This window comes from Bufo bufo, chromosome 3 (assembly GCF_905171765.1).
Source record: "Bufo bufo chromosome 3, aBufBuf1.1, whole genome shotgun sequence".
Classification (NCBI taxonomy): domain Eukaryota; kingdom Metazoa; phylum Chordata; class Amphibia; order Anura; family Bufonidae; genus Bufo; species Bufo bufo.
In genome coordinates, this window is record NC_053391.1 from 262,838,985 (window position 1) to 262,866,936 (window position 27,952).

Consider the following 27,952-nt stretch of genomic DNA (forward strand, 5'->3'; position numbering starts at 1 on the left):
AAGAAGACACCCCAAAGTATTCGCAGAGGGTCATGGTGAGTTTATGTATGATTTAATTTTTTTTCACAAGTTAGCGGAAAATGCCACTTGCGTTTTTTGTAGAGCCTAAGGTGACCCTAATGTACTGATATAGATCTGATTGCGATCAGTCTTGATCACTTACAGACATTATATAGTACTAATGCTGATTAGCGACAGCGATGACGCTAATCAGTGACTGCGGTGGGCTGGGGCGCGAACTACCTAACATGTAGCTAACTAACTGGCGGTGATAAGGGACCCTTACAGGGGGGTGATCAATGACAGGGGGGTGATCAGGTAGTCTATATGGGGTGATCAGGGGTTAATAAGTGACAGGGGGGGGTGTAATGTGTGTGTGGTGCTTGGTGCTACTTACAGAGCTGCCTGTGTCCTCTGGTGGTCGATCCAAGCAAAAGGGACCACCAGAGAAGCAGGTAGCAGGTATATCAGACGCGATTTACAAAATAGCGTCTGATATAACTATTTGATTGGTCCTTTTAAAAATCTACAGCCTGCCAGCCAATGATCAGCGCTGGCAGGCTGTAGTTAAACTTGTCTTCTGCACAATCCTGTGAGCGCGCGTTCACAGGAAATCTCAGGTCTCGCGAGATGACGCCAATAGGCGTCACTGAGGGCGTCACTGAGAGCACTGCCGTCCGGACGCCCATCGGCGTTACCGTGACGGCAAGTGGTTAAAAAATCAGTCTGTAGAAGAGCCAGATTTTTACAACCCGACCCACTTTAATGATTCTTGTGCATTTAAAACACCCTGTTTAGATCAGCCACTTTATATAGAAAAATATATATAACGTAAAACATAAACCCATATTAACTCCTTAAGGACTTGACCAATTTTCATTTTTACTCCCTGCCTTCCTAGAGCCATAAATAAATTTTATGTTGCATACGATGTAGTGGAAAGCTGAGGAAAAAAATTCCAAATGTAGTGGAATTGGGAAAAAATGCAATTACACCATAATTTCGTTAACAGTTTTAGGGCTATATAGGATAGGAAATATTAAAACTCCTGTACTCAACTAGATTGCTTTAAGTGTTGTATTTTATTTAACATGCTGATTTCCAGTTCAAATGGAATGTACTGAACGTTTTCAGCATTTAGCCTTCTTCAGAACACTGGATGAGCCACATTGTGTAGAGAATTGAAAGTAGGGTAAAGTACCCACAGCTGGTAGCAGATGGCGCCATTCCTATAGGGCTGCTGCCCGGTTTAAACCGTGCGCCGACCAGGGCCACAGAGCCCAACACACCAGGACCAAATATAACACTTAAAGCAATCTAGTGGAGTACAGGAGTTTTAATTTTTCCATTGCAACTCGGCCTGGGAACCGTCTCCTGATACCTACGTATCTACCCATTTGGAGTGTCACCCAACCTGTTACCAATTAGGATAGGAAAGAGACAGTGAGGGCAGCAGCAGTCGGCCTGAAGAGCGTCTCCACAGTTCAATAAATAGAAGACTGGGAATGCTGCTAATGGGCCACTTCAGGGCTATGATAGACATGTACAATTTCAATATTTAAAGTATATTACAAAAATGGTAATTATAATCACTGCCCCTATACATTAAAAATACAGTTACACTTTAAAGGGCTTACATCGTTATTAAACTAGCAGACGTGCTAATATGAGCTGAAGCTAACAGTCTTTGTCCCTTTGTATTTGCTTTGGTTTTTTGAAAAATCAACTTTTATTTTATGCAAATGAGCATCTAGGAGCAATGGAAGTATTGCCCCTACTCTTAGAGAGTCTGTTCTGCCTCCTCTAGCCGTGCACTCATCATGTTGCATGTTGATTGACAGGGCCAGGAAGGATGACGTGGACACTGCAGGGCCCTGGCAATTAATATGATGAGGCTCATTTGCATAAAATAAGTTAATTTTTCTCAAAAATAGAGGCAGATAGAATAGACAGACTGTAGGCTTCAGCTGCCATTAGCATATGTCTAAGGTCAGCCAGTTTAATAACTATGTTCCTGTTGACAGAAGCTATTTAAACCTAACACTTTTTGTGTTCCACCCACATTTCAAAACTCAAAATGTTTGCACAAGTTAGTTCAAAAAGTTGCAAAAACCCAGAATTCTACAGTGAAAGCATGATAAATCAGGGCCATTATGTTTTATTTTGCTTGAAACATAGGTCTATTTTATTTTGTAATAAACAATGTAAAATTGCAAGTAAAATCAATTCTACAAACATCACTATAGATAAAATAGAAGTGACCTGCCCTGTAATATGGAAAGCATTACATTAAACATTAACATTATTAACCACTTCCCGCCACGCTAACGCCGAAAGGCGTCATTTCTGCGGCGCTCCCAGGTCACACTAACGCCAATAGGCGTCATCTCGCGTGAGCCGAGATTTCCTGTGAACGCGCGCACACAGGCGCGCGCGCTCACAGGAACGGAAGGTAAGAGAGTTGATCTCCAGCCTGCCAGCGGCGATCGTTCGCTGGCAGGCTGGAGATGTGTTTTTTTTAACCCCTAACAGGTATATTAGACGCTGTTTTGATAACAGCGTCTAATATACCTGCTACCTGGTCCTCTGGTGGTCCCCTTTGTTTGGATCGACCACCAGAGGACACAGGTAGCTCAGTAAAGTAGCACCAAGCACCACTACACTACACTACACCCCCCCCCCCCCGTCACTTATTAACCCCTTATTAGCCCCTGATCACCCCATATAGACTCCCTGATTACCCCCCTGTCATTGATTACCCCCCTGTCATTGATTACCCCCCTGTAAAGCTCCATTCAGACGTCCGCATGATTTTTACGGATCCACTGATAGATGGATCGGATCCGCAAAACGCATCCGGACGTCTGAATGAAGCCTTACAGGGGCGTGATCAATGACTGTGGTGATCACCCCATATAGACTCCCTGATCACCCCCCTGTCATTGATTACACCCCTGTCATTGATCACCCCCCTGTAAAGCTCCATTCAGACGTCCGCATGATTTTTACGGATGCACTGATAGATGGATCCGATCCGCAAAACGCATCCGGACGTCTGAATGAAGCCTTACAGGGGCATGATCAATGACTGTGGTGATCACCCCATATAGACTCCCTGATCACCCCCCTGTAAAGCTCCATTCAGATGTCCGCATGATTTTTACGGATGCACTGATAGATGGATCCGATCCGCAAAACGCATCCGGACGTCTGAATGAAGCCTTACAGGGGCATGATCAATGACTGTGGTGATCACCCCATATAGACTCCCTGATCACCCCCCTGTAAAGCTCCATTCAGATGTCCGCATGATTTTTACGGATGCACTGATAGATGGATCGGATCCGCAAAACGCATCCGGACGTCTGAATGAAGCCTTACAGGGGCATGATCAATGACTGTGGTGATTACCCCCCTGTAAAGCTCCATTCAGATGTCCGCATGATTTTTACGGATGCACTGATAGATGGATCGGATCCGCAAAACGCATCCGGACGTCTGAATGAAGCCTTACAGGGGCGTGATCAATGACTGTGGTGATCACCCCATATAGACTCCCTGATCACCCCCCTGTCATTGATTACCCCCCTGTCATTGATTACCCCCCTGTAAAGCTCCATTCAGACGTCCGCATGATTTTTACGGATCCACTGATAGATTGATCGGATCCACGAAACGCATCCGGACGTCTGAATGAAGCCTTACAGGGGCATGATCAATGACTGTGGTGATCACACCATATAGACTCCCTGATCACCCCCCTGTCATTGATTACCCCCCTGTAAAGCTCCATTCAGATGTCCGCATGATTTTTACGGATGCACTGATAGATGGATCGGATCCGCAAAACGCATCCGGACGTCTGAATGAAGCCTTACAGGGGCGTGATCAATGACTGTGGTGATCACCCCATATAGACTCCCTGATCACCCCCCTGTCATTGATTACCCCCCTGTCATTGATTACCCCCCTGTAAAGCTCCATTCAGACGTCCGCATGATTTTTACGGATCCACTGATAGATGGATCGGATCCGCAAAACGCATCCGGACGTCTGAATGAAGCCTTACAGGGGCATGATCAATGACTGTGGTGATCACACTATATAGACTCCCTGATCACCCCCCTGTCATTGATTACCCCCCTGTAAAGCTCCATTCAGATGTCCGCATGATTTTTACGGATGCACTGATAGATGGATCGGATCCGCAAAACGCATCCGGACGTCTGAATGAAGCCTTACAGGGGCGTGATCAATGACTGTGGTGATCACCCCATATAGACTCCCTGATCACCCCCCCTGTCATTGATCACCCCCCCTGTCATTGATCACCCCCCCCTGTCATTGATCACCCCCCTGTCATTGATCACCCCCCTGTCATTGATCACCCCCCTGTAAGGCTCCATTCAGACATTTTTTTGGCCCAAGTTAGCGGAATTATTATTATTTTTTTCTTACAAAGTCTCATATTCCACTAACTTGTGTCAAAAAATAAAATCTCACATGAACTCACCATACCCCTCACGGAAACCAAATGCGTAAAATTTTTTAGACATTTATATTCCAGACTTCTTCTCACGCTTTAGGGCCCCTAGAATGCCAGGGCAGTATAAATACCCCACATGTGACCCCATTTCGGAAAGAAGACACCCCCAGGTATTCCGTGAGGGGCATATTGAGTCCTTGAAAGATTGAAATTTTTGTCCCAAGTTAGCGGAACGGGAGACTTTGTGAGAAAAAAATTAAAAATATCAATTTCCGCTAACTTGTGCCAAAAAAAAAAAATTTCTATGAACTCGCCATGCCCCTCATTGAATACCTTGGGGTGTCTTCTTTCCAAAATGGGGTCACATGTGGGGTATTTATACTGCCCTGGCATTCTAGGGGCCCCAAAGCGTGAGAAGAAGTCTGGTATCCAAATGTCTAAAAATGCCCTCCTAAAAGGAATTTGGGCACCTTTGCGCATCTAGGCTGCAAAAAAGTGTCACACATCTGGTATCGCCGTACTCAGGAGAAGTTGGGGAATGTGTTTTGGGGTGTCATTTTACATATACCCATGCTGGGTGAGAGAAATATCTTGGTCAAATGCCAACTTTGTATAAAAAAATGGGAAAAGTTGTCTTTTGCCAAGATATTTCTCTCACCCAGCATGGGTATATGTAAAATGACACCCCAAAACACATTCCCCAACTTCTCCTGAATACGGCGATACCCGATGTGTGACACTTTTTTGCAGCCTAGGTGGGCAAAGGGGCCCACATTCCAAAGAGCACCTTTAGGATTTCACAGGTCATTTACCTACTTACCACACATTAGGGCCCCTGGAAAATGCCAGGGCAGTATAACTACCCAACAAGTGACCCCATTTTGGAAAGAAGACACCCCAAGGTATTCCGTGAGGGGCATGGCGAGTTCCTAGAATTTTTTATTTTTTGTCACAAGTTAGTGGAAAATTTTTATTTATTTATTTATTTATTTTTTCATACAAAGTCTCATATTCCACTAACTTGTGACAAAAAATAAAAACTTCCATGAACTCACTATGCCCATCAGCGAATACCTTGGGGTCTCTTCTTTCCAAAATGGGGTCACTTGTGGGGTAGTTATACTGCCCTGGCATTCTAGGGGCCCGAATGTGTGGTAAGGAGTTTGAAATCAAATTCTGTAACAAATGACCTGTGAAATCCGAAAGGTGCTCTTTGGAATATGGGCCCCTTTGCCCACCTAGGCTGCAAAAAAGTGTCACACATCTGGTATTGCCGTACTCAGGAGAAGGTGGGGAATGTGTTTTGGGGTGTCATTTTACATATACCCATGCTGGGTGAGAGAAATATCTTGGCAAAAGACAACTTTTCCCATTTTTTTATACAAAGTTGGCATTTGACCAAGATATTTATCCCACCCAGCATGGGTATATGTAAAAAGACACCCCAAAACACATTCCTCAACTTCTCCTGAATACAGAGATACCAGATGTGTGACACTTTTTTGCAGCCTAGGTGGGCAAAGGGGCCCATATTCCAAAGAGCACCTTTCGGATTTCACAGGTCATTTTTTACAGAATTTGATTTCAAACTCCTTACCACACATTTGGGCCCCTAGAATGCCAGGGCAGTATAACTACCCCACAAGTGACCCCATTTTGGAAAGAAGAGACCCCAAGGTATTTCGTGATGGGCATAGTGAGTTCATAGAAGTTTTTATTTTTTGTCACAAGTTAGTGGAATATGAGACTTTGTAAGAAAAAAAAAAAAAAAAAAAAAATCATCATTTTCCGCTAACTTGTGACAAAAAATAAAAAGTTCTATGAACTCACTATGCCCATCAGCGAATACCTTAGGGTGTGTACTTTCCGAAATGGGGTCATTTGTGGGGTGTTTGTACTGTCTGGCCCTTGTAGAACCTCAGGAAACATGACAGGTGCTCAGAAAGTCAGAGCTGCTTCAAAAAGCGGAAATTCACATTTTTGTACCATAGTTTGTAAACGCTATAACTTTTACCCAAACCATTTTTTTTTTACCCAAACATTTTTTTTTTATCAAAGACATGTAGAACTATAAATTTAGAGCAAAATTTCTATATGGATCTCGTTTTTTTTGCAAAATTTTACAACTGAAAGTGAAAAATGTCATTTTTTTGCAAAAAAATCGTTAAATTTCGATTAATAACAAAAAAAGTAAAAATGTCAGCAGCAATGAAATACCACCAAATGAAAGCTCTATTAGTGAGAAGAAAAGGAGGTAAAATTCATTTGGGTGGTAAGTTGCATGACCGAGCAATAAACGGTGAAAGTAGTGTAGTGCCGATTTGTAAAAAAGGGCCTGGTCTTTAGAGGGGTATAAACCTGTGGTCCTTAAGTGGTTAAACACTACACCAACAAAGCCTTGTGAATATACAGCAGTGTATCTTAGGAAAATATAACATTTCAATAAAAATATATGACCATAGGCACCACTCACTCCCATGAATGTATTATATATTCTAGTGTATTTAATTTATATATGGTCAGTAAAAAATGGGAAGAAAATCAGTAGTTCTTAAAGTGTTTGTTCAGTTTCAGGAAGAAACCAGACAACCCAAGGGATTCATCTGCAGTAGAGTGATCATTACTTAACCGGCAGATCCTCATCTGTTTACCTGGCTGTAGGGGTTATGTCTTGTCGACAACATATGACCCATGCAGTCACTGGCCTCTTTGGTGCTCCACAGAGGCCAATGATTGGCTGCATTGGTCACATATTGTTAACGTGACATCACCACTGCAGATCCTGGCTGGGAGAACCAGAGCAGCAGTGCGGGATTTGCCAGGTAATTGATGATCACTTCTTTATATCAGGTGGTATCTCATGTTGTCCAGTTTCCTCCTGAAACCAGATAACCCCTTTGACGGGCATCTGTCAGCAGATTTGTGCCTATGAAACTGGCTGACCATAATTTTCCCAGCAATGCAGGCACATATGAACATGGGACCAACACAGATGCCAAGAGCACATACAACAGGGCAGCCAGTTTCATAGGTACAAATCTGCTGACAGGTGCCCTTTAAATTCTTACTAGTTCTAATAGATGTCACAAATAACTTTAAATTGACCTATAATATTATTATTATTATTATTTTTTATCATTGTCAGATTGTGATTGTGGAGTTTGGAGGCAAACCATTCAGTTGCTCTGGCTTAACTTTATCACAGTGGTTCTGGTGCATCTTTATTGGACTTAGTGAGCTGTTGTGGGGCCAGGTATGTTTCTTATATCTATTGCTATATAAAGGTGTCATTTTTATACAGAGATACAGTACTATGCAAAAGTTTTAGACAGGTTTGAAAAAATGCTTTATATCAATTAACAAAATGTGAATGAAGAAAAAAGAAAAATGTTAAAGGGGTATTCCCATCTTAATGATCACTGTTAAATCTGTTAATGATTCAACAGTGATCATTTTTCTAAATATATTTAATTAACTAATTCCCACCCCTTAGAAGAAAATGAACATATACTTACCTGACTGTTGTCTTCCGTCTCCCCTGGTTACGGCCACCACTCTTCTCCAGAATCGCGGTGGCCGCGCTTGCTCAGACGACTTCTTCATTTCTCCCGGCCGGCCACGCGCAGTCCCGAAAGCGCATGCCGACGCCGCGCATGCGCTATGTTGATTTCTTCCTGGCCAGTATAGTATACTTGCCAGGAAGAAGTCACCAGGGCGCATGCGCGGCGGGGTGCGCGTTCAGTCCAGCGTGCGGCCCGGCCAGGAGAAGACTTCAATCAAGATGGAGCCCGCCCCCTGCCGAAACCAGGAAGTGGACAGCGCGCCGGGAGCAGGTAAGTATGAAACAGCGTGATGGGAATAACCCTTTAATTAAATCAATATTTGGTGTGACCACCCTTTGCCTTAAACACAGAATCAAATCTTCTAAGTCATACTTGCAAAGTTTTGTAGGACCTCGGCAGGAAGGTTTTTCCACACATCTTGGAGAACTAATCACAGATCTTCTGTGGATGTAGGCTTGCTCAAATCCTTCTGTCTCTTCCTGTAGTCCCATACAGATACACCAGTCTACTGTTTGGAGAAGCCTGATGTCTAAAGCCTAAAGTCATCATGGAAAAATTGCCAAAAAGCCATACTGTCTATGTGGAAACAAGGCCAAGCTACTCAACTTTGCACAAAAAGTTAGGAACTGGGTTGCAGAAAAATCGCAGCAGGTGACCTGGACTGATGAGCCAAAATTTTAATTATATTACTGTTACATAAGCCAGTTTGTTCACTGAAGGGCTGGAGAGTGGTACAATAATGAATGTCTGCAGGAAACCGTGAAGCATGGTGGAGGCTTTCTTGAAAGCTTGAGACTGCATTTTAGCAAATGAAGCATGTGATTTGGTCCAGATTAAAGGGTTGTCCGGGTTCAGAGCTGAACCCGGACATACCCTTATTTTCACCCTGGCAGCCTCCCTGAGCCTAGCATTGGAGCATCTCATGCTCCGATGCGCTCCCGTGCCCTGCGCTAAATTGCACAGGGCAAAGGCATTTTTAGGAGTGACGTACCGGGGCTCTTCATGGGGCAGACAGGAACCCCGGTGACGTCACCGGCACTGATGGACGGGCTTTAGCTCTGCCCTAGCCGTTTTACTGGCTAGGGCAGAGCTAAATCCCGCCCATCAGTGCCGGTGACGTCACCGGGGTTCCTGTCTGCCCCATGAAGAGCCCCGGTACGTCACTCTTAAAAATGCCTTTGCCCTGTGCAATTTAGCGCAGGGCAAAGGAGAGCATCGGAGCATGAACTGCTCAGATGCTCATGTCAGGGGGGCTGCCGGGGTGAAAATGGAGGGATGTCCGGGTTCAGCTCTGAACCTGGACAACCCCTTTAAAAGAAATGTGTCACCAAAAATGTTATCTGCCACTTAAAACCAGATATATTTTTATTTTCTAACTGTAGATTTTTTATGTTATTTCCTGAACATGATTATTGGGGAGGCTATTTTGCCTGAGTTGTAAAGTTATCCGTAAAACCAGTGGTAGAGTCGAGGGGGAACGCGTGGGAACGGCGTTCCTGCACTTTTTTCATTGCAGGAACGCCGTTCCCTTTCAGCCTCAAGCCAGGAGAACGCGGCCCGCAGCTGATATAGCTGAGTGAAATCAGATTTACAGGAGGCGGAGCGGAGGCGAGGCCCTGCGTGACGCGCACTGTGCAGGGCAGGCTAAGTGAGGAGGGAGGGGCTTCAGTTGAGGTCGGAAGAAGAGGAAGCTGTGTGCAGCGGTGCTGGCTGCGACTGCGAGTGACTCACTGTCTGACTCCTCTCATGACTGAGAGCTCCCCTCCTCCTATCCTGAGCCTGCAACGAGTGCGACTGCCTTACTGTCTGCTGAGGTGAGCGTGGCTGGACCATCCGACCGGACCGGGGTCCTGGTGGTCCGGTCCAGACCAGTCTAAGTGTCTGTGACTGTCCCTGAGTGAGTCCGGGGGCCCTAACCCGCCTGGTGGGAGCGCTGGTGGCGGTGACATAGTGATAACTTAAGCCCAGCCGCCCCAGACCAGTCAATACCCTCCTTTAGGAAACAAATCTCAGTCAGTACTCTCATCAGATGTGACTGCAGGCAGCACAGCAGCAGGCCAGAAGCGATCGATCAGCCAGGATTAATGTGCACAGCCTGGGTTGGGAGGCCCCCCTTACCCTGGCCTTAGGCAAGTGACAAACTGCCCCCCCCCCCCCTCCTCAATCTTAGGCAAGTGACAAACCCAGCTCTGCTACATCTACAATGAGCAACTACAACAAATGTAATGCCAAACTGCAGTTCCTCTATGTGATTGTGATGCCTTGGATAGCTTCCACTGGACCCACAGCCTGTTGGTCCAGTGGAAGCTATCCAAGGCATCACATAGAGGAACTGCAGTTTGGCATTACATTTGTTGTAGTTGCTCATTGTAGATGTAGCAGAGCTGAGTTTGTCACTTGCCTAAGAATGAGGGGGGCAGTTTGTCACTTGCCTAAGGGAGGCCTCCCACTGTGCACATTAATCCTGGCTGATCGATCGCTGCTGCTCTCACATCTGATGAGAGATTTCCTAAGGGGGTATTGACTGGCATTAGGGACGGGCTGGTGGATGAGGGCAGCCACCCGGTCCTGCCTATGGATCACCCAGTTTGCACTTGGCTATGCCCAGGCCCCATGCCAGGGGGTCCCTGATGTATTAACTGACCAATAACATGGAGATCCCAGTGCCAGCTGCCTTGCTGGTGGACGATTGGCATATACTTCTGCTGTGGGCACAGCAGAAGTATATGCCAATCGTCCACCAGCAAGGCAGCTGGCACTGGGATCTCCATGTTATTGGTCAGTTAATACATCAGGGATGTATTAACTGGCGGCGTGATAAACTAACCCCCACCCCCAGACTGTCCCTGCTGGCTGCTGCAGATGAGGAATCTCATCTGTCCCTGCCTCTTGACTGATAGGGCTGGAGGCTGGAGTCTCTGGACATGTTGTGGGGCCCTTAAAGTCTCCCTCCTGCACTGCTGCTACAATGGTAGAAGAGCAGAGTACATGTGCTGCTACTTCTGGGTTGCAGTGAATGCACAGTCTCTGTTCCAGCTGAGCCTCTAAATCTGAGCACATGCGCCACTACTCAGAGCAGCAGCGCAGGCGTGCAATTGTCCTGGTACGGCGAGATATCCGTCCCTGTCAATCAAGTGGCAGGGGGAGATTCTTTGGCAGCGAGGACAGCCCCCCTGTAACACAAAGTCACTATGCTGCCACAGACAGTGCCTACTTTTCAAAAAAAATAAAAATGTACTACTTTTAGATGGCATCCTTATCCTCTATATTATTATGCACTTATTGGATTAAAATGTATTTTCTCTGTGAGATTTTAGTTCTGCTTTTGGGCATGGTGGGCGTGCAGGGGTCTGGTGGTGTTAGGAAACAGTATTGAGGGTAGGGGGGGGGGCCCAAATTGAACTCTTGTACCAGGGCCCATGAGCCTATAGCTACGCCCCTGCTCACCGCCGCCTTCCTGGTCCTCGGCTGTCGGCTGTGAGGGCTGCGCACAGGAGCCGAGTGAGTCGCTCTGTGACGTCACTCCGTGCGCAGCCTACAGCAGTAGAAGAGGAGCGTCTGCATCCAGGAGCAGGAGAGGTAAGTGTTTTTTTTATTTTTTATATTTTATACTAAAGGCGTATAGGCTGAATGGAGAGGCACTAACTGGAGGCTGGTGGAGGGAGCACTGGGCGCTAGTGAATGGGGCCCTGGGGGCTGGTAACAGGCACTGGGCGGCTAATGGAGAGGCTCTGGGGGCTGATATAGAGGACTGGGGGCTGATGGAGAGGCACTGGGGGGCTGATGGAGAGGCACTGGGGGCTGCTATGAGGCATGGGGCTCTTATCTGAGGTCTGATTGTTGGTCATTCATATTGGGTTCTGATCTGAGGTCTTATTGGGGTCTTAACATTGGGGGTCTGATTGGTCTGACCTGAGGTGTAATGAAAAATATTTTTTTCTTATTGTGCGGTGCCCACTTCCAGCCCTGAGCCCAGCTGCCTAGAGCACTGATCCGGAGCAGCTTGGAGAAAAAAGGCCTCACAGTCCCACTCCTTCTGCTCGGCCAAGCCTGTCAGCACCCCTGAGGCCAAGCCTGTCAGCACCCCTGAGGCCAAGCCTGTCAGCACCCCTGAGGCCAAGCCTGTCAGCACCCCTGAGGCCAAGCCTGTCAGCACCCCTGAGGCCAAGCCTGTCAGCACCCCTGAGGCCAAGCCTGTCAGCACCCCTGAGTCTTCAGAACTGTAAGTAAATTATATATAAGGGGAGTTTTTGTTTTGTTTTGATCACAATGTGTACATTTGGCTCAGTCCGCAGCGACACAAATTACAGCATGCCTCTAATCTAAACCTGGGGTCCTCCAGCCACAAGTCTCCCCGCTTCGCTATCGATATAGGTGTGGGTCCCAGAGGTGGGACCAGCACCTATCAGACAATTGGGGCATATCCTAGCGATAAGCCCCCATTGTCTGAAATGGAAATACCCCTTTAAGGGTTTAAAAACACAGTCACTAAAGGGTGGCAAACAGAATCACAAACCATATGTAATTAAGGACACAACTTCTGGAATAAAAGGGAATAATGACTGAATATTTCCATCATGTGTCCTTAAGGGGTTAAAATAACAGATATCTGTGTCACATCCACTGGACTGGAGACTCATATATGAGACTAATTGTTAGATCATTTAGGCTTTTTTTAAAATCATTTTTAGAATAATGATAGATTTTATTTCATACAATTGTGCTGATTTGTGCCTTACCCTGCACCTCACAGTCACCGGACCACCCCACCACTGCCACCAGAGACAACAAAGGAAAGAGTTTTTCATAATAAGAGGTAATAACAGAACGGATGGGGAATTCTTTGCCTAAAGAGGTCATTTTATCAGAATATTTAGGTTTTTTTTTAATCAGAAAATGATTTTACACCATTTTTTTTAATTTATTTTTATTTGTACAGAAATGAGTAAGCGAAAAACCAGCATTACGGATTTCTTCACAAACGCATCCAATAAAAAATCACATGCTGATTCTGCAAGTTGCTCCACTCAGTCTGAGCCTTTGCTTCAGGCGGCGGTGTCCGCTTCAGAAACTATACCAGTCAGTGAATCGGCTGTAGTGGACATGGTTACTGATGTGGCTGAAGATGCCGATGTCAGTGATAACATTCTTCCAGAATGTTGGGACCAGAATCAGTGGCTAGAATTTTTAAAAAAAAGTACCCTTGGCTGTTTGTAGACAATGGTCTTTTAGGGTGCAAAGTGTGTCGCGAGGTTAAACACCTTGGAGTGTCTGTTTCGCAAGGTGTATCCATTTCTAAAGAATGGAGCACTGGTACAATTACTCCATATGGCAAAACAAAAAAAAATATGTTGACCTCACTACGTAAAAAAAATCCACATACATAAGATTTCAGAAGCACATGTAAAGGCAGGAGATATCCAAGCAGTATCCAGAAAGGAGATTCTGCTATCCAATATTGCAGAACAGCAGAAGCATAAGTTTGCGTCCACCACTAAGGTATTTCGCACTGCCTACTTTTGTGCGAAAAAAAATCGCCCTTTCACAGACTTCAGAGATCTTATCAGCTTGCAAGTTGCAAATGGAGCTGACTTAGGATGTATTCTCCATAGTGAGTACACAGCGGCACAAATAATAGATTGCATTGCTAGTGAAATGAGAAAAAAGCTTTGCAAAGCAATTGTTGCGCAGGCTCCAAAAATTTCTGTTTATATTGATGAGTCTACAACTGTTTCTACCCATTCAGTGTTAATCGTTTATATTCGTGCCTCTGTTAACGGAAAAGACCCAGTCACTTTCTTTCTTGATTTGCTTGATTTGCCTAAAGCAGATGCACAGTCTATTGAAGCCACTCTTCTAGCTTGTCTTTCTAAATTTGGGTTCAGTAATGACTTTCTTGCCGAAAACTGGATTGGAGCTTGCAGTGATGGTGCAAGTGTAATGCTTGGAAGAAAGTCGGGTGTTCTGGAACGACTCAGTCAAAAATATCCACAGATTGTGAAATGGCACTGCTTGTGTCATAGGCTTGAATTGTGCATTTCAGATACAATTGATTCTGTTCCTGGTCTTCATCATGTCACATCATTTTTTGAGAAGTTGTATTCTGTGTATCATCAGTCACCAAAAAATCTAGCAGAGCTCTCAGAATGTGCAAAAGAATTAGAAGTACAAATTCTTAAAATTGGAAAAGTTTTTTCAGTTAGATGGGTTGCTTCAAGCCAGAGAGCTATACGAGCAGTTTGGGAGTCATATCCTGCACTACACAGTCATTTCCTGAAAGCAAGCGTAAGCTCCGCTCATAACAGTAAGCAGAAATCTGTATTTAGTGGCCTTAACAAGGTCTTGACATCAGAAGATTATTTGTTAAACCTTGCAGGGGTTGCGGATGCAGTTCAGGAAATGGGACTGTTATCTGAAGCGCTACAAAGAGATGACATCACACTTCCACGAGCTTATCAGCTGATCAATCGTTCAGTTCGTGCAGTTGAAAAAATGAAAGACATGCCTGGCAAACATCTGAAAGAAGTCATGGAATCGCTGGAGAAAGGGAATTTGAAAGGTGTGACCATCAACCCAGGGAGTTCAAAAGGCCAAGTGAGGATAAATCTCCCTCAATTTTATCAAAGTTTGGTGGATAATTTACGCTCCAGACTCTTTGCTTTAACTGCAAGCAACAGACCTGCCGCTTCATCACACTCGGGTGAATTTGAAACTCTTGTTTCTGAAATTGACATCCTGAATTCACAACGCTGGCCAATCAATGTGGACAGTCCGTGGTTTGTAGGTGAAGTGAAGCTGGAGCAGCTATGCAAAAGATTCCGTCTCAACTATGCATCCATCTGTGAAGGTTTCAGAGACTACATTGATAATGGTGGTGTAGAGATTCCTGAAAATCTGAAACCAATGGTGACAGCAGTTAACAGTCTTCCAGTGACATCCAGTGATTGTGAAAGGGGCTTCAGTACAATGAATTTGGTGATGTCACCCATTAGGAGTGGGCTTGGCATTGAACGCGTGTCTTCTCTTTTGTTTATCAGTCTCATTGGGCCTCCTGTGCATTTATGGGATCCTTTACCATACGTCACAAAATGGCTGACCACACATCGCAGCGCAGATGATAATAAATCTAGGAAAGTTGAAAATCTTGCACGGCAAGGGCAACGTTATTCCAGTTTGTGGGATATTTTCTAATGGGCTGTGTCACTGTGTTAATTTAATTTGTTCCAACTGTTCTATATATATATATATTTGTTTCATGTTAATTTTGCACTTGTTTGTGTAAACTGGCACTTTACAATAAATGTTGCACTGAATTTTCAGCGAAATATATATTTTTTTGGGGGGGGGGGGGGGGGTTTGCAGTGGATCTTGGGTGAGTTCCCACACTTTTTTTTCCCAGGACTTGACCCCTGCGTAAAACCAAGAAGTGGCACCAATTATTAGACATAGTGGCCAGTTCAAAAACTGCAGGATTTTTGGTTTTAGTGAAAATGGAAAATTAAAAATAACATGAAACAAAATTATTAAAAAATATGTTAAGCATAGAAAAGTGATTTTAAACAGCAGGTCATTTTCTGATGACACATTTCCTTTAATGGTGTCCTCAAATGCAGAGAAATACAAGCAGATATTGGTGTCAGAGCTATCTTCCGTGTAAAGAAGAACAATTAGTTCTGGAAGTGATGATATGGCCCCCACAGAACCCTGGGTCATCTGGGATAACGTGAAGAGATAAAAAGATTTGAGCAAGCCTACATCTACAGAAGATCTTTGGTAAGTTCCCCAAGATGTTTGTGACAAACTCCCTTCCAAGTTCCTTCAAAAACTGGGTGCATGTACCTAGACAAATTGATTCTGTTTTGAAAGCAAAGGGTGATCACACCAAAATTTGAATTAGATTTCTCTTTTGTTCACTTTACATTTTGTTAATTGATAAAATAAATCACTAACTTTTTTTTTTTTTTATATTCTTACTGTGCAGCATGTTCCACACCTGTTTAAAATGTTTTTGCAGTACTGTTTTGCCAGAAAATGTTATGATATTATGTTTGTATTTTACTGATCATCTTACTGCATTGGTCTTTGTCTGTTCAGTTAATCTGCACCGTTCCCACAAGCCGACTTAAGTTTTTAAAGGAGGCAGGCCATGGCCCTATGAAAGATGATATTCCCCATGAGGAACTGCCAGAGGACTCTGATGAGATTGACCATGCAGAAATGGAACTCAGGAAAGGCCAGATCTTGTGGTTCAGAGGCTTGAACAGGATACAGACTCAGGTACTTCTGTTATTAGTAACCAGTTAAATGAATATCTCAAGATTTGTTGCTTACTTCATACATTTTGTTATCTGTAAAACACATACATGATGTGAGAATCTAGACAATGTAGCAGTATTTTTGCTTTATCTTGATGCTACAGTAGTGTTAAAAAAAAAAGTGAGTAAAAAAAAAAAGAAGGAAATAAATCAGAAGATCATTATAATAACTTATTTCCGTAAATGGAATTCCAAATTAAAACAATAGCATCATCCATGCAGTTTGTATTAATCCTTTACAAAAAGTAATATTAGACTTTTCAAAAAATGGTACCAGCATTTTTCTGTCAAACTTCAAAAATGTAATGTATAAAGTGAAAAATGCTTGAGATTTAACTTTACTTTGAAATACTGAAATAATATTTAGTGACATTGTTTCTGAGAGCTGCTTGACATCTACTGTATGTTGCATGTAGTTGACCAACTTCTGGCAAATGTGAACAGGTATTCCAGTCCAGGGCGATGGGACTACATTCCACAGTTCTGCATTTTTGGGTTTTGCTTTATAAATCGCATTTTTTTATGTCACCCCACGTAGTTCTCTCTGAGATTAAGATCAGGGGATTGGGCTGGCAACACCATTACCTCAATCCTGTTTGTCTGTTGTTCCCTTACTGGTGTGTTTTGGGTCATTGTCATGTTGAAACACCCATTTCAAGTGCTTTTCTTCTTCTGTATAGGGCAACATGATCTTCTCAAGTATTTTGATATCTTCAAACTGATCCATTATCCCTCCCATACGAATAATATGCCCAACACCGTAGTATGAGAAGCATCCCCATATCATGATTTTGCACCGCCATGCTTTACTGTCTTCACAGTGTACTGTGGCTTGAATTCAGTGCTCAGGGGTTGTATGATATACTGTCTGCAGCCACTAGTTCCCAAAAGGCCACAAAATGGTATGCAATTTTTCTTTGGGCCAGTCAATGTGTTGCGTGGCAAATTGTAACCTACTTATCGTGTTTTTTTTTTTTTTTTACATGACGAGACTCTGAAGGGAATTCTTGCTGGTAACTTGGCAACTTAATTGTCTTCTGATTGTAGCAGTTCTCACTGGTAACGTCAGATCTTCTTTGATCTCTCTGGAGGTGATCATTGGCTCAGCCTTTGCCATTTTGGCTATTCTTCAATCCATTCGAACAGTAGTTCCGTGCTTCTGGTATTAGAAATGATTTTATCTGAGCAGCCTATATTTTCTGCACTTCTCTCTCCAATCAACTTTTTAATCAAAGTATGTTCTTCATCAGAACAATGTCTGAAGCAACTCATTTTCCCCCAGTATTTCAGAAGGAAGAACACTTTAACCAGCATGTGCAACATTTGGCACCCTTCAACCTTAAATAAGGGCCAGAATTAACACGTGTTATTCCACAGAAAGAATCACTACACCAGTTTAACTCCTCACTGCTATTATTTTGAGCAAGCTTGTCCTAATTGTTGGCTCTGTTTTTTCTATTACTCTGTTACACTTAGAAGTAAATTATTAGTTATCCGGTTAATAATGTTGGACTATTTTTTTGAACACTACTGTATATGTAATATATCACACTTTGTGGAACCATGCACTCATACTCTTTATTTTTTTAAATTTTTCTTAAAGGAAATCTTTCAGCAGTTTTATGCTTCCCTCACTTTTAAATCCTAATCGCTCCACGGCTGTCCCCGTCCTCCTGCCTCTAATTGACAGTTTTTTCCATATGAATTAGGCTACATGCAGACAAACGTATTTTGTTGCCGTGTCGTTGCGTTTTATTTTATTTTTTTTTTTCATTTCAATGGGTCTGCAAAAAATGCGGACAGCACACCGCATCAGTATGTCCGTTACGTAGCCCCGCAAAATAAATAGAACATGTCCTATTCTTGCTCGTTTCGCGGACAAGATTAGGCATTGTTACAATGGATTTGCAAAAAAAAAAAAAAGACATACGAACATCATCCTTTTTTTTGGGGGGGATCCGCAATTTGCGGACCGCCACAAAACACATACGGACGTGTGCATGTAGCCTTAGCAGCAGGTGGGCGGGGAGAGCCAGGAGATCATGAATATGGGAATTTATTTGGCATGCGCTGGAGATGTTCGGATTTAAAGCCGAGGGCAACATAAAACTAGTGACAGAGTCCCTTTAGTAGCATTTGGTTGGGCTGGAGGCTTACGACTCCAAGAAGTCAGATCACTGATCTGTTAAAGGACTACACCCCACAGCTGGTCATTGTAGTACGAGCTGGGCATTGTAGTAGTGAGAGAGAGAGGATTGGACCCCTTTGGCTGCATAGGAAACATAGTTTTAATACTGTGGAAAGTGACTCGGGGAACATCTGTTCTGCTCATCAGTAACTGTACTTGTAAAGGGAATCTGTCACTAGTTTTATGCTACTAGGTTCTAACAGCTCCAGCACATGCCAAGGAGTCCTCATATTCATGAGCTCACCGCTCTCCTCGCCCACCTGCCTCTGCCTTTTTTTTTTTCCATATCAATCAGCAGCAGGTGGGTGGAGAGAGGCAGGACCTCATGAATATGGGGAATCATTGGTATGCGTTGGAGCTGTTCAATTCAAGATTTTGGCAAAACGGCTGGGTCATTTAAAGAAGGTGACCCAGCATTTTACTAAGGGGATCTAACACTACTAGTTTATGTTGCCCTTAGTTAAGACACCATAAAACTGGTTACAGATTCCCTTTAAACAACAGTAAGGAAGACATAAGTCAGTGTACTTACAGATCAAAATGAACATATAGAGCAACTATGAACATTGTAACAATAGAAAGATCTGCAAATATTAAATTGATAAAGCAAAAACTTTGTAGCAAGAGCAGTGTGTGACCAAAAAAGAGCAGCCCAGCCTATAACAGTGTTCATGCTAATAGTCTCATACATAGGGTCTAGACTATAATACAAGTACACAGCATTCATGTTACCCAGACAATACACTGCAAATAGATTTGTGTGTACCCTGCAAGTTACTCATCTGTTCTCTTACTTTTTAAATTCAGTACAGGCATGGTTTCACAGCAATAACTGCACCAACATGGATATTGTCAGGTTTGAAAACTAAAAGCTCTTTTATTTTTAGTGATCACGTGGTAAACTGCTATTTTTCTGCATAACCACAAGGCCATTAAAAATTACCGTATTTTTCGCTTTATAAGACGCACTTTTCCCCCCCCAAAAGGGGGGGAAAATGACAGTGCGTCTTATAAAACGATGGTTGACTTTTTTTTACAGGGCTGACACGGATGTATCGCGGGTCGCTATGCTGCACAGTGTGGCCGGCGATACATCAGTCACAGTGCGGGGAGGGAGGAGGGGCTGGAGGCAACTCACAGCGGGGCCCGGTGCAGTCACTGTATTACACCGGGCCCCCGCGCACAGAAGTCTCTTTGTATGTAAAATCTTTCATTAATGCTTTATACCGTAAATCGCTCTCCTTTTGATAAACTTTACTAGCCTAATCGCCTGCATCAGTACTCACTATGAATGTAGCGTACGGTCCGGCCGGCGTGTGACTGACGTCAGGCTCCTCCCACCTCATTAATGAAGCAGGAGCAGGATGAAGTCATGCGCCGGAGGGACCGCATGCTACATTCATAGTGAGTACTGATGCAGGCGATTAGGCTAGTAAAGTTTATCAAAAGGAGAGCGATTTACGGTATAAAGCATTAATGAAAGATTTTACATACAAAGAGACTTCTGTGCGCGGGGCCCGGTGTACTACAGTGACTGCACCGGGCCCCGCTGTGAGTTGCCTCCAGCCCCTCCTCCCTCCCCGCACTGTGACTGATGTATCGCCGGCCACACTGTGCAGCATAGCGGCTAGGGATCGACCGATATTGATTTTTTAGGGCCGATACCGATACCGATAATTTGTCAACTTTCAGGCCGATAGCCGATAATTTATACCGATATTCTGGGTATTTTTATTTTTGAGGAAAAAAATAAATTTCCTACACAAATCTGCTGAAAATTAATGTTTATTGTTAACGTGTATTATTATTATTTTTTTTTGTAAATCTTTTTCATTTATACTTAATATTTTATTTTTTATTTTTTTTACTAACTTTTAGCCCCCTTAGGGACTAGAACCCTTGTCCCATTCACCCTGATAGATCTCTATCAGAGTGAATAGGATCTCGCACTCTCCCTGCTGCCCTGTGCTCTGTGCACACAGCAGCATGGAGCTGACTATGGCAGCCAGGGCTTCAATAGCGTCCTGGCTGCCATGGTAACCGATCGGAGCCCCAGGCTTACACTGCTGGGGCTCCGATCGGAGGAGCAGGGGAGAGGGGATCCTGTGGCCACTGCCACCAATGATTAGAACTGGGGGGCGCACTGCGCCACCAATGTTTTTACTATTGGGATGGGGGTGGGGGGCGCACTGCGCCACCAATGACTAATACTAGGGGGCTTGAGGGGGGGGGGGGGCGCACTGCGCCACCAATGTTTTTACTATTGGGGGGGGGGGCGCACTGCTTGAGGGGGGGCGCACTGCGCCACCAATGAATACCTCTCTTTCACATACAGGAGGCGGGAGCTGGCTGCAGAATCACATAGCCGGCTCCCGACCTCTATGAGCGGTAGCTGCGATCCGCGGCACCTAAGAGGTTAACTACCGCGGACCGCAGCTGCCGTTCATAGAGGTCGGGAGCCGGCTATGTGATTCTGCAGCCAGCTCCCGCCTCCTGTATTTGAATTAATGAAAGACTCATCTTCATTGGTGGCGCAGCGGCCACAGCCCCTCCCCTCCTCTTGTCTTCCGTCCTGTCATTGGAGGCAGCGGCAGCAGCATCACAGGGGGAGGAGACACTGCTTCCTTCTCCCCTGTGCTGCGGAGGGAACACAGAACGCGCTGCTCTCAGCGCGTTCTGTGTTCCCAATACGTTATCGGTATATCGGCAAAATAGATGCCGATACCGATAACGTTCAAAATCCTCAATATCGGCCGATAATATCGGCGAAACCGATAATCGGTCGATCCCTAATAGCGGCCCGCGATACATCAGTGTCAGCTAGTTTATCAAAAGGAGAGCGATTGATTCAGGTTTAAATAAATATTTTACATACAAAGAATAAAGTACTGTAATGCTGTGAAACATAGGGCCATGAGGGGGACCAGCATAAGATGCTATATGTGTGTCACCCACACATATAGCATCTTATGCTGGCCCCCCTCATGGCCCTATGTTTCACAGCACACATCCCCCATAACAGTGCATCATCCATAGATCCCCCCCTTAACAGTGCATCATCCACAGATCCCCCCCATAACAGTGCATCATCCACAGATCCCCCCCATAACAGTGCATCATCCATAGATCCCCCCCTATAACAGTGCGTCATCCACAGAGCCCCATAACAGTGTCATCCCCAGACCATTAGTTCAAAATCCACCAAAAGCACACCTTTTGGTTCAAAATATTTTTTTTCTTATTTTCCTCCTCAAAAACCTAGGTGCGTCTTATAAAGCGAAAAATACGGTATAGTGCTTTTTGCTGCAATCATTTGAAAACTGCCACCATTTTCCATGTTAGGCTACTTTCACACCTGCGTTAGGTGCGGATCTGTCTGGTATCTGCACAGACGGATCCGCACCTATAACGCAAATGCTTGTATCCGTTCAGAACGGATCAGTTTGCATTACTATTAAAAAAAAATTTACTTATTTTTTTTTTTGTTCATGATAATGCAAACTGATCCGTTTTGACTTACACTGAAAGTCAATGGGAGGCGGATCCGTTTTCAATTGCACCATATTGTGTCAGTGAAAACGGATCCGTCCCCATTGACTTACATTGTAAGTCAGGACAGATCCGTTTTGCTCCGCATCGTCAGGCGGACATCAAAACGCTGCAAGCGTTCATTCAGTTTTGTATGTGATCATGTTCAGTTTTTATCACGTGGGCGCTATGCGATGTAATGCGTTTTGCACACGCGTGATAAAAAAAGGTATACAAACAACATCTCTTAGCAACCATCCGTGAAAAATGCTTCGCATGTGCACTTGCTTGCGGATGCAATGCGATTTTCACGCAGCCCCATTCACTTCTATGGGGCCAGCTTTGCATGAAAATCTCAGAATATGGCCTCATGCACACGACCGTTGTGTTCCGTTCCGCAAAATGGTGTTCCGTGATCAGTTTCCGTTTTTGTTTCCGTGTGTCTTACTTTATTTTTGAAGGATCACCAGACATGAAGGAAAGTAAAAAAAAGTCTAAGTCAAGTTTGCCATGCTAATGAAAAAACGGACGCGGATGACAATCTTGTGTGCCTCCGCGTTTTTTCACGGTCCCATTGACTTGAATGGGTCCGCAAACCGTTTTCTGTGAAAAAAATAGGACAGGTTATATTTTTTTGACTGGAACCACGGATCACGGACGAGGATGACAAACGGTGCATTAGCCGAGTTTTCAACAGACCCATTGAAAGTCAATGGGTCCGCAGAAAATCACGAAAAACGGAACAACGGACACGGAATAAAACAACGGTAGTGTGCATGAGGCCTAAAGAACATGCTGCGATTTTCACACAACGCACAAGTGATGCGTGAAAACCGAAGCTCATGTACACAGACCCATTGAAATGAATGGGTCCGGATGCCGTGCAGGCGCTGAATACTCTCTCGTGTGGAAGGGGCCTAACACTCAGTTCACACCTGAGCGTTTTACAGCACGTTACTACGCGCTGTAAAACGCACAACAAGGAGAAACCAATGCTTCCCTATGGGAATAGTTCTCACCTGGGCGTTTTACAGCGCGTACGATCGCGCTGTAAAACGCCCGACGCTCAAACAAGTACTTGAGCGTTTTTATGGGCGTTTGTCGCGCGTTCCCGTACATAGACTTTCGGGAACGCGCGACAATGTGTGTTCGCTTGTCTCTGTATGCGCGCTTGTAAACGCCCGTACAATCGCGCATACAGAGCGCTCCTTTCAGAATGCTCTGGTGTGAACCCAGCGTAAGGGAGATCTTTTTCAAGAAGATATATTGTAATTTCCAAATACTTCACTGAACTATACTTCTCCTTTATTGTCTGGCATTTAGAATTTACAGATTTAGAGAAGACCTGTTACCATACAATACAATGCAATCTGAAGGCACCATGTTATATGAATATCTAATGGTACAGAGAGCAGGTGTTACCAATGACTGATTGCTATCTCCGTATGCACACCTATACACTCAGTGCTATCAATCACTGATAACCCCTCCCTCCTGTACCGCTGCTGTTCACAGTAGGTGAAAAAAGGCAAAGATATAAATGTATAAAATACAGGTTTTACTAAATCTTTTCCCATGAAATATATATCAATCCACTCTGTTTCTCTTACTCTACAGCATGGTGCTTTCAGATTGCATTGCTTTTTGTGGTGGCTGAAAAGGCATTTTTTTACTCCGTATTTACAGAGACCAGTTTTTGAAGAACTTTTGGCTGTTTTTCTTAATTCAGCAGTATTATACAATTTGAAAATGAAATATTAAATATTGTCCTTCATTTACAGTCAGTACAGAGATATAGCTCCCTGGTTATTTTACTGTTGGTGCGAGAGAAGGATACTTATCTGTTATTACAATAGTAGATTAGTAGAAATGGGATGACAGTGTGACAGCTCTTGATAGGCCTAGATAAAGATGCCCACAGAATAGCATTGCACTAATCGGTGTAAGTCACGCATCCCCTTCTCTCTCTAGTTGGAGTGAATGGTCTGACTGCTAAAAGTCCAAACAAAGGAGGAAGTTAAGATCCAGGACAGGAAATAGAACACATGCAGTGAATTAACAAAAGTATATCCAGAAAACCATCCACCCATTTTTATTTTGTTACATAGATATGATAAATTACATAGAATATTCACATATAGACCGTTAATATGTGAATTTTTTTTCGATGCAGTATCCTTTTAAAAACATGATATTATGGGTTGTCATTAAACCAACCAGACCATTTTTATATTTTTCAACATTCATGCAGCCTTTTTTAATTATCACTTAGCACACTCCACATATTTCTGCACATTCAGGAGCAATTATTTTGTCACCTTTTTTTAAAGAATATTTTGATATAAAAATAATTTGACTAATAATATAATGGTTCTTTATTAGGTTAGAGCAGCCATTTGAGACAAGTTTTCCAAAATGCAGGCGCATCTGTGATCCAATGCCTCTGGCAAACATGATTTTTGCAACATTCAGCCTGCAGCTGCTATATGTGAAATGTAGTGTTACATGACAAGCATTCATATGAATGAATTTCCTTGTAATACAAACACAGCCTAATTACACCAACATGGGAACTATTCTCATACAATGACTTCCCCACCCCCCCATCATAATCATATATAGAAAACAGTTGTCTTCATGAGACCACCACTTTAAATGATACAAGCCTCCCTGGTGGTGACTGTATGCCATGGATTTATGATGAGAATCTTAGGTGAATTGGAGCTCTGTTCGGGGAAAAAAGGAGCTCCAACCTCTATAAAGATTCATTATAAAATTAATCAGCACTGTATATTCAAACCTTTCTAGGTACACTCTAATTTTTTATTTTGTTATTATTAATTTCAAATTAGGCTACTTTCACACTGGCGTTTCTGGGTCCGCTTGTGAGATCCGTTTCAGGGCTCTCACAAGCGGTCCAAAACGGATCAGTTTAGCCCCAATGCATTCTGCATGGATAAGGATCCGTTCAGAATGCATCAGTTTGCCTCCGTTCAGCCTCTATTCCGCTCTGGAGGCGGACACCAAAACTCTGCTTGCAGCGTTTTGATGTCCGCCTGGCGATGCGGAGCCAAACGGATCCGTACTGACTTACAATGTAAGTGAATGAGGACGGATCCGTTTTCACTGACACGATATGGTGCAATTGAAAACGGATCCACCTCCCATTGACTTTCAGTGTAAGTCAAAACTGATCCATTTGCATTATCATGGTAATGCAAACGGATCCATTCTGAACGGATACAATCGTTTGCATTGTAGGTGCGGATCCGCATGTGCAGATACCAGACGGATCTGCACCTAACACAAGTGTGAAAGTAGCCTTAGCAGGTATTTGTGAATAGGAATCATTTTTTGCTATTATAGAATACATGAATGATCTCATCAGAGCAATTAAAGCCCTAGTTTCTCCAACAGTTATTACAGTTCCACATTATTCTTCATCATCCTTGCAGACTAGTTCTGCTGAAAAGAGATAAGGCCACTAAGCAGCTTAGTGTCCGTCAACTTAGACTCTTTTCTGGCTTTTGAATCTGCTGTTGTCTTGGTAATTTCATCTCACTTATTGAATAACAGTTAATTTTTTTCAATTTTCTGCTGTTTAAAAAAATGCACTTCTCACAATATCTTTCCTTTCTTTCCTGCTGATCCTTTTTGCCTAATCCTTTATGACCCATTTAAGTTTATTTTGTGATATTCTAAGACTAGGTTCATGTTGAAGCACAGTGAAACCTTTTTGACATGACCATCCCAAATAACATCAAATGGTATTTCTATCTGGAAAACCCACACCTCTCTTTAGAATGGAGCTCCGTCTTGCCACATATGCACTGTTCTCTCCATCGCAGCAGCTGCAACACTGGTGGTGCCTACACTTGCAGATATGCCAAAAATTTCCAAATGGCAATGACTCTTTAAAGTAGCCTTATCAAAGAAGATGGCCAGTATACAAAAGATCTGTTCAAAATTAAGTCACAGGAATTGTGGTCTTGATAAAGGGGTGGACTTTTGGAGAAGTTTCACAGAAAAAACTGGTATTAATTACACTTTCAATAAATAATGCTTATTTATTGTATAATGAAAGTTTTCACAATCTTCCAATATACTTTATGAAACAGTTCCTTCCAGTTGCTTGGATAAAATGTCTTTGCCATGTGATAAATACACTGGTGCTCAAAGTGTTAAATATAAAAATAAGTGTTTTCTAAAAATAAAAAGTTTCAAATGTAAAAAAAAAAAGGCTCCTAATATAACAGTCCTATCCTTGTCCATAATGCGGATAATAATAGGACATGCTCTATTTTTCTGCAGAACATATCCCCAATAGAGAATAAAAATCGCCTTCTTTTTTTGTTTTTAAAAAGTTCAAAACTCAAAATATGATCAAACCATTGGTATCGTATAACACCTAGTGTTAAGCCATGCCCCAAGCCATACCTCTAAATAATCGCTCTATAATCGAAATTGAGGTTACATGTTTAATTATTCACAATTTACATTTTTGTCATAATCGACCCAGCCCTAGTACCAAGTGTGTCCTCAATTTATATCTCTTTGCAGAGGTTGTGACTCAGATTTCCCAGACTGCTGAATTCCAAATTTGAATTCCAAATTTGCCTAGTTGGTCCATTCATATAGACCAACTTGCTGTCCAGGGTCATGGAAAAACTGTACAGCTGCATTGGTGTCAACAGATTATGTTGCCTTGGTATTATATTATAGATTACACAATGCTGCCTGATATCTTGATATTTTATTTAACGAATATGCCCCCATCACCGTCCCGCAGAGATTATTGCCCAGCTTTGCCAGACTGCAGAGTGCCAGATCAGCCTGTTTACGTAAATCCACAATATTGTACTAGATTTGCTAGCCTGGAGCCTGAAATAGCTAAGAATCCCAGTGACAAATCCTCCATAATGTAGCATAATTAGACAGATTTGTCATTCAGGGTCCCAGGAAAGATGGGCAACACATTATGTGGAGGTGTAAGGGTAGTTTCACACCTGTGATGTGAATTCCAGCAGAGAACAGCCTGCCGGGATTCATTGCATCCGGCACTGCCAGATATAGACGGAATGTCTGCTGGCAGCAGGCTGCGGTTTGTGTCCCACATTGTCTGCCGGAACGTCCTGCCCGAATTCACATCGGAGGTGTGAAACTAGCCTAACAGGGACTACTAAATACTAAGGGGCACATAGATTAAGGCCAGTGTTTTAGACATCGGTCTTAATAAACCCCTAAGTTGGCACCAGCCTCTTCCTAACTTCGACAGATCCTCCCCCAGTTCTAAATGTAAGATGGGTTCCTAGCTGTCTTACATTTAGACCTTTTTCTACGCCTGAAACAGATGTAGATAATGGTAAATGTGATGGGTCCGCTTGCCAGTCCCCTTACCCGCCACTCCCACTTTTTTTAAACCTGGTATGAGCAGGGAGAAGTTGCAGATTGCGGAGCAACTAACCGTTGCGCGGCAATATGTGCCTGTAATCCGCCTAATGTAGGCGTATTTCAGCATCATAAATGACCCCCTAAGTCTACTAAACCTACCAAGATAAATCCCCCTTCCCACGCCTGTGCCCGTGCTGTGGACCCCAAATTGCTGTCTGCAATGTACGGGCACCGTCCGTGGGGCAGCTGCATGGGGATTGTGGACTCATTCACTTGAATGGGTCCGCGATCCCTCCATTCCGCAAAAAGATAGAGCATGTTCTATCTTTTTGCGGTGCGGAGGCACGGAACGAAACCCCAGGAAGCACTCCGTAGTGCTTCCTGTTCCGCATCTCCAGATTTGCGGACCCATTGAAGTGAATAGGTCCGCATCCATGATGCGGAATGCACATGGAACGGTGCCCGTGTATTGCAGATCCGC

The 27,952-nt window shown here is 43.6% G+C and overlaps 1 protein-coding gene across 1 annotated transcript in view; it reads left to right on the forward strand.

The window, feature by feature from the left end:
• ATP2B4 (ATPase plasma membrane Ca2+ transporting 4) overlaps positions 1-27,952 on the forward strand; it is a 228,982-nt gene that overhangs the window by 174,072 nt on the left and 26,958 nt on the right. The window contains 2 exon segments of the mRNA XM_040424121.1: positions 7,632-7,739; positions 16,144-16,326. Coding sequence (XP_040280055.1) covers positions 7,632-7,739; positions 16,144-16,326 — 291 coding nt within the window.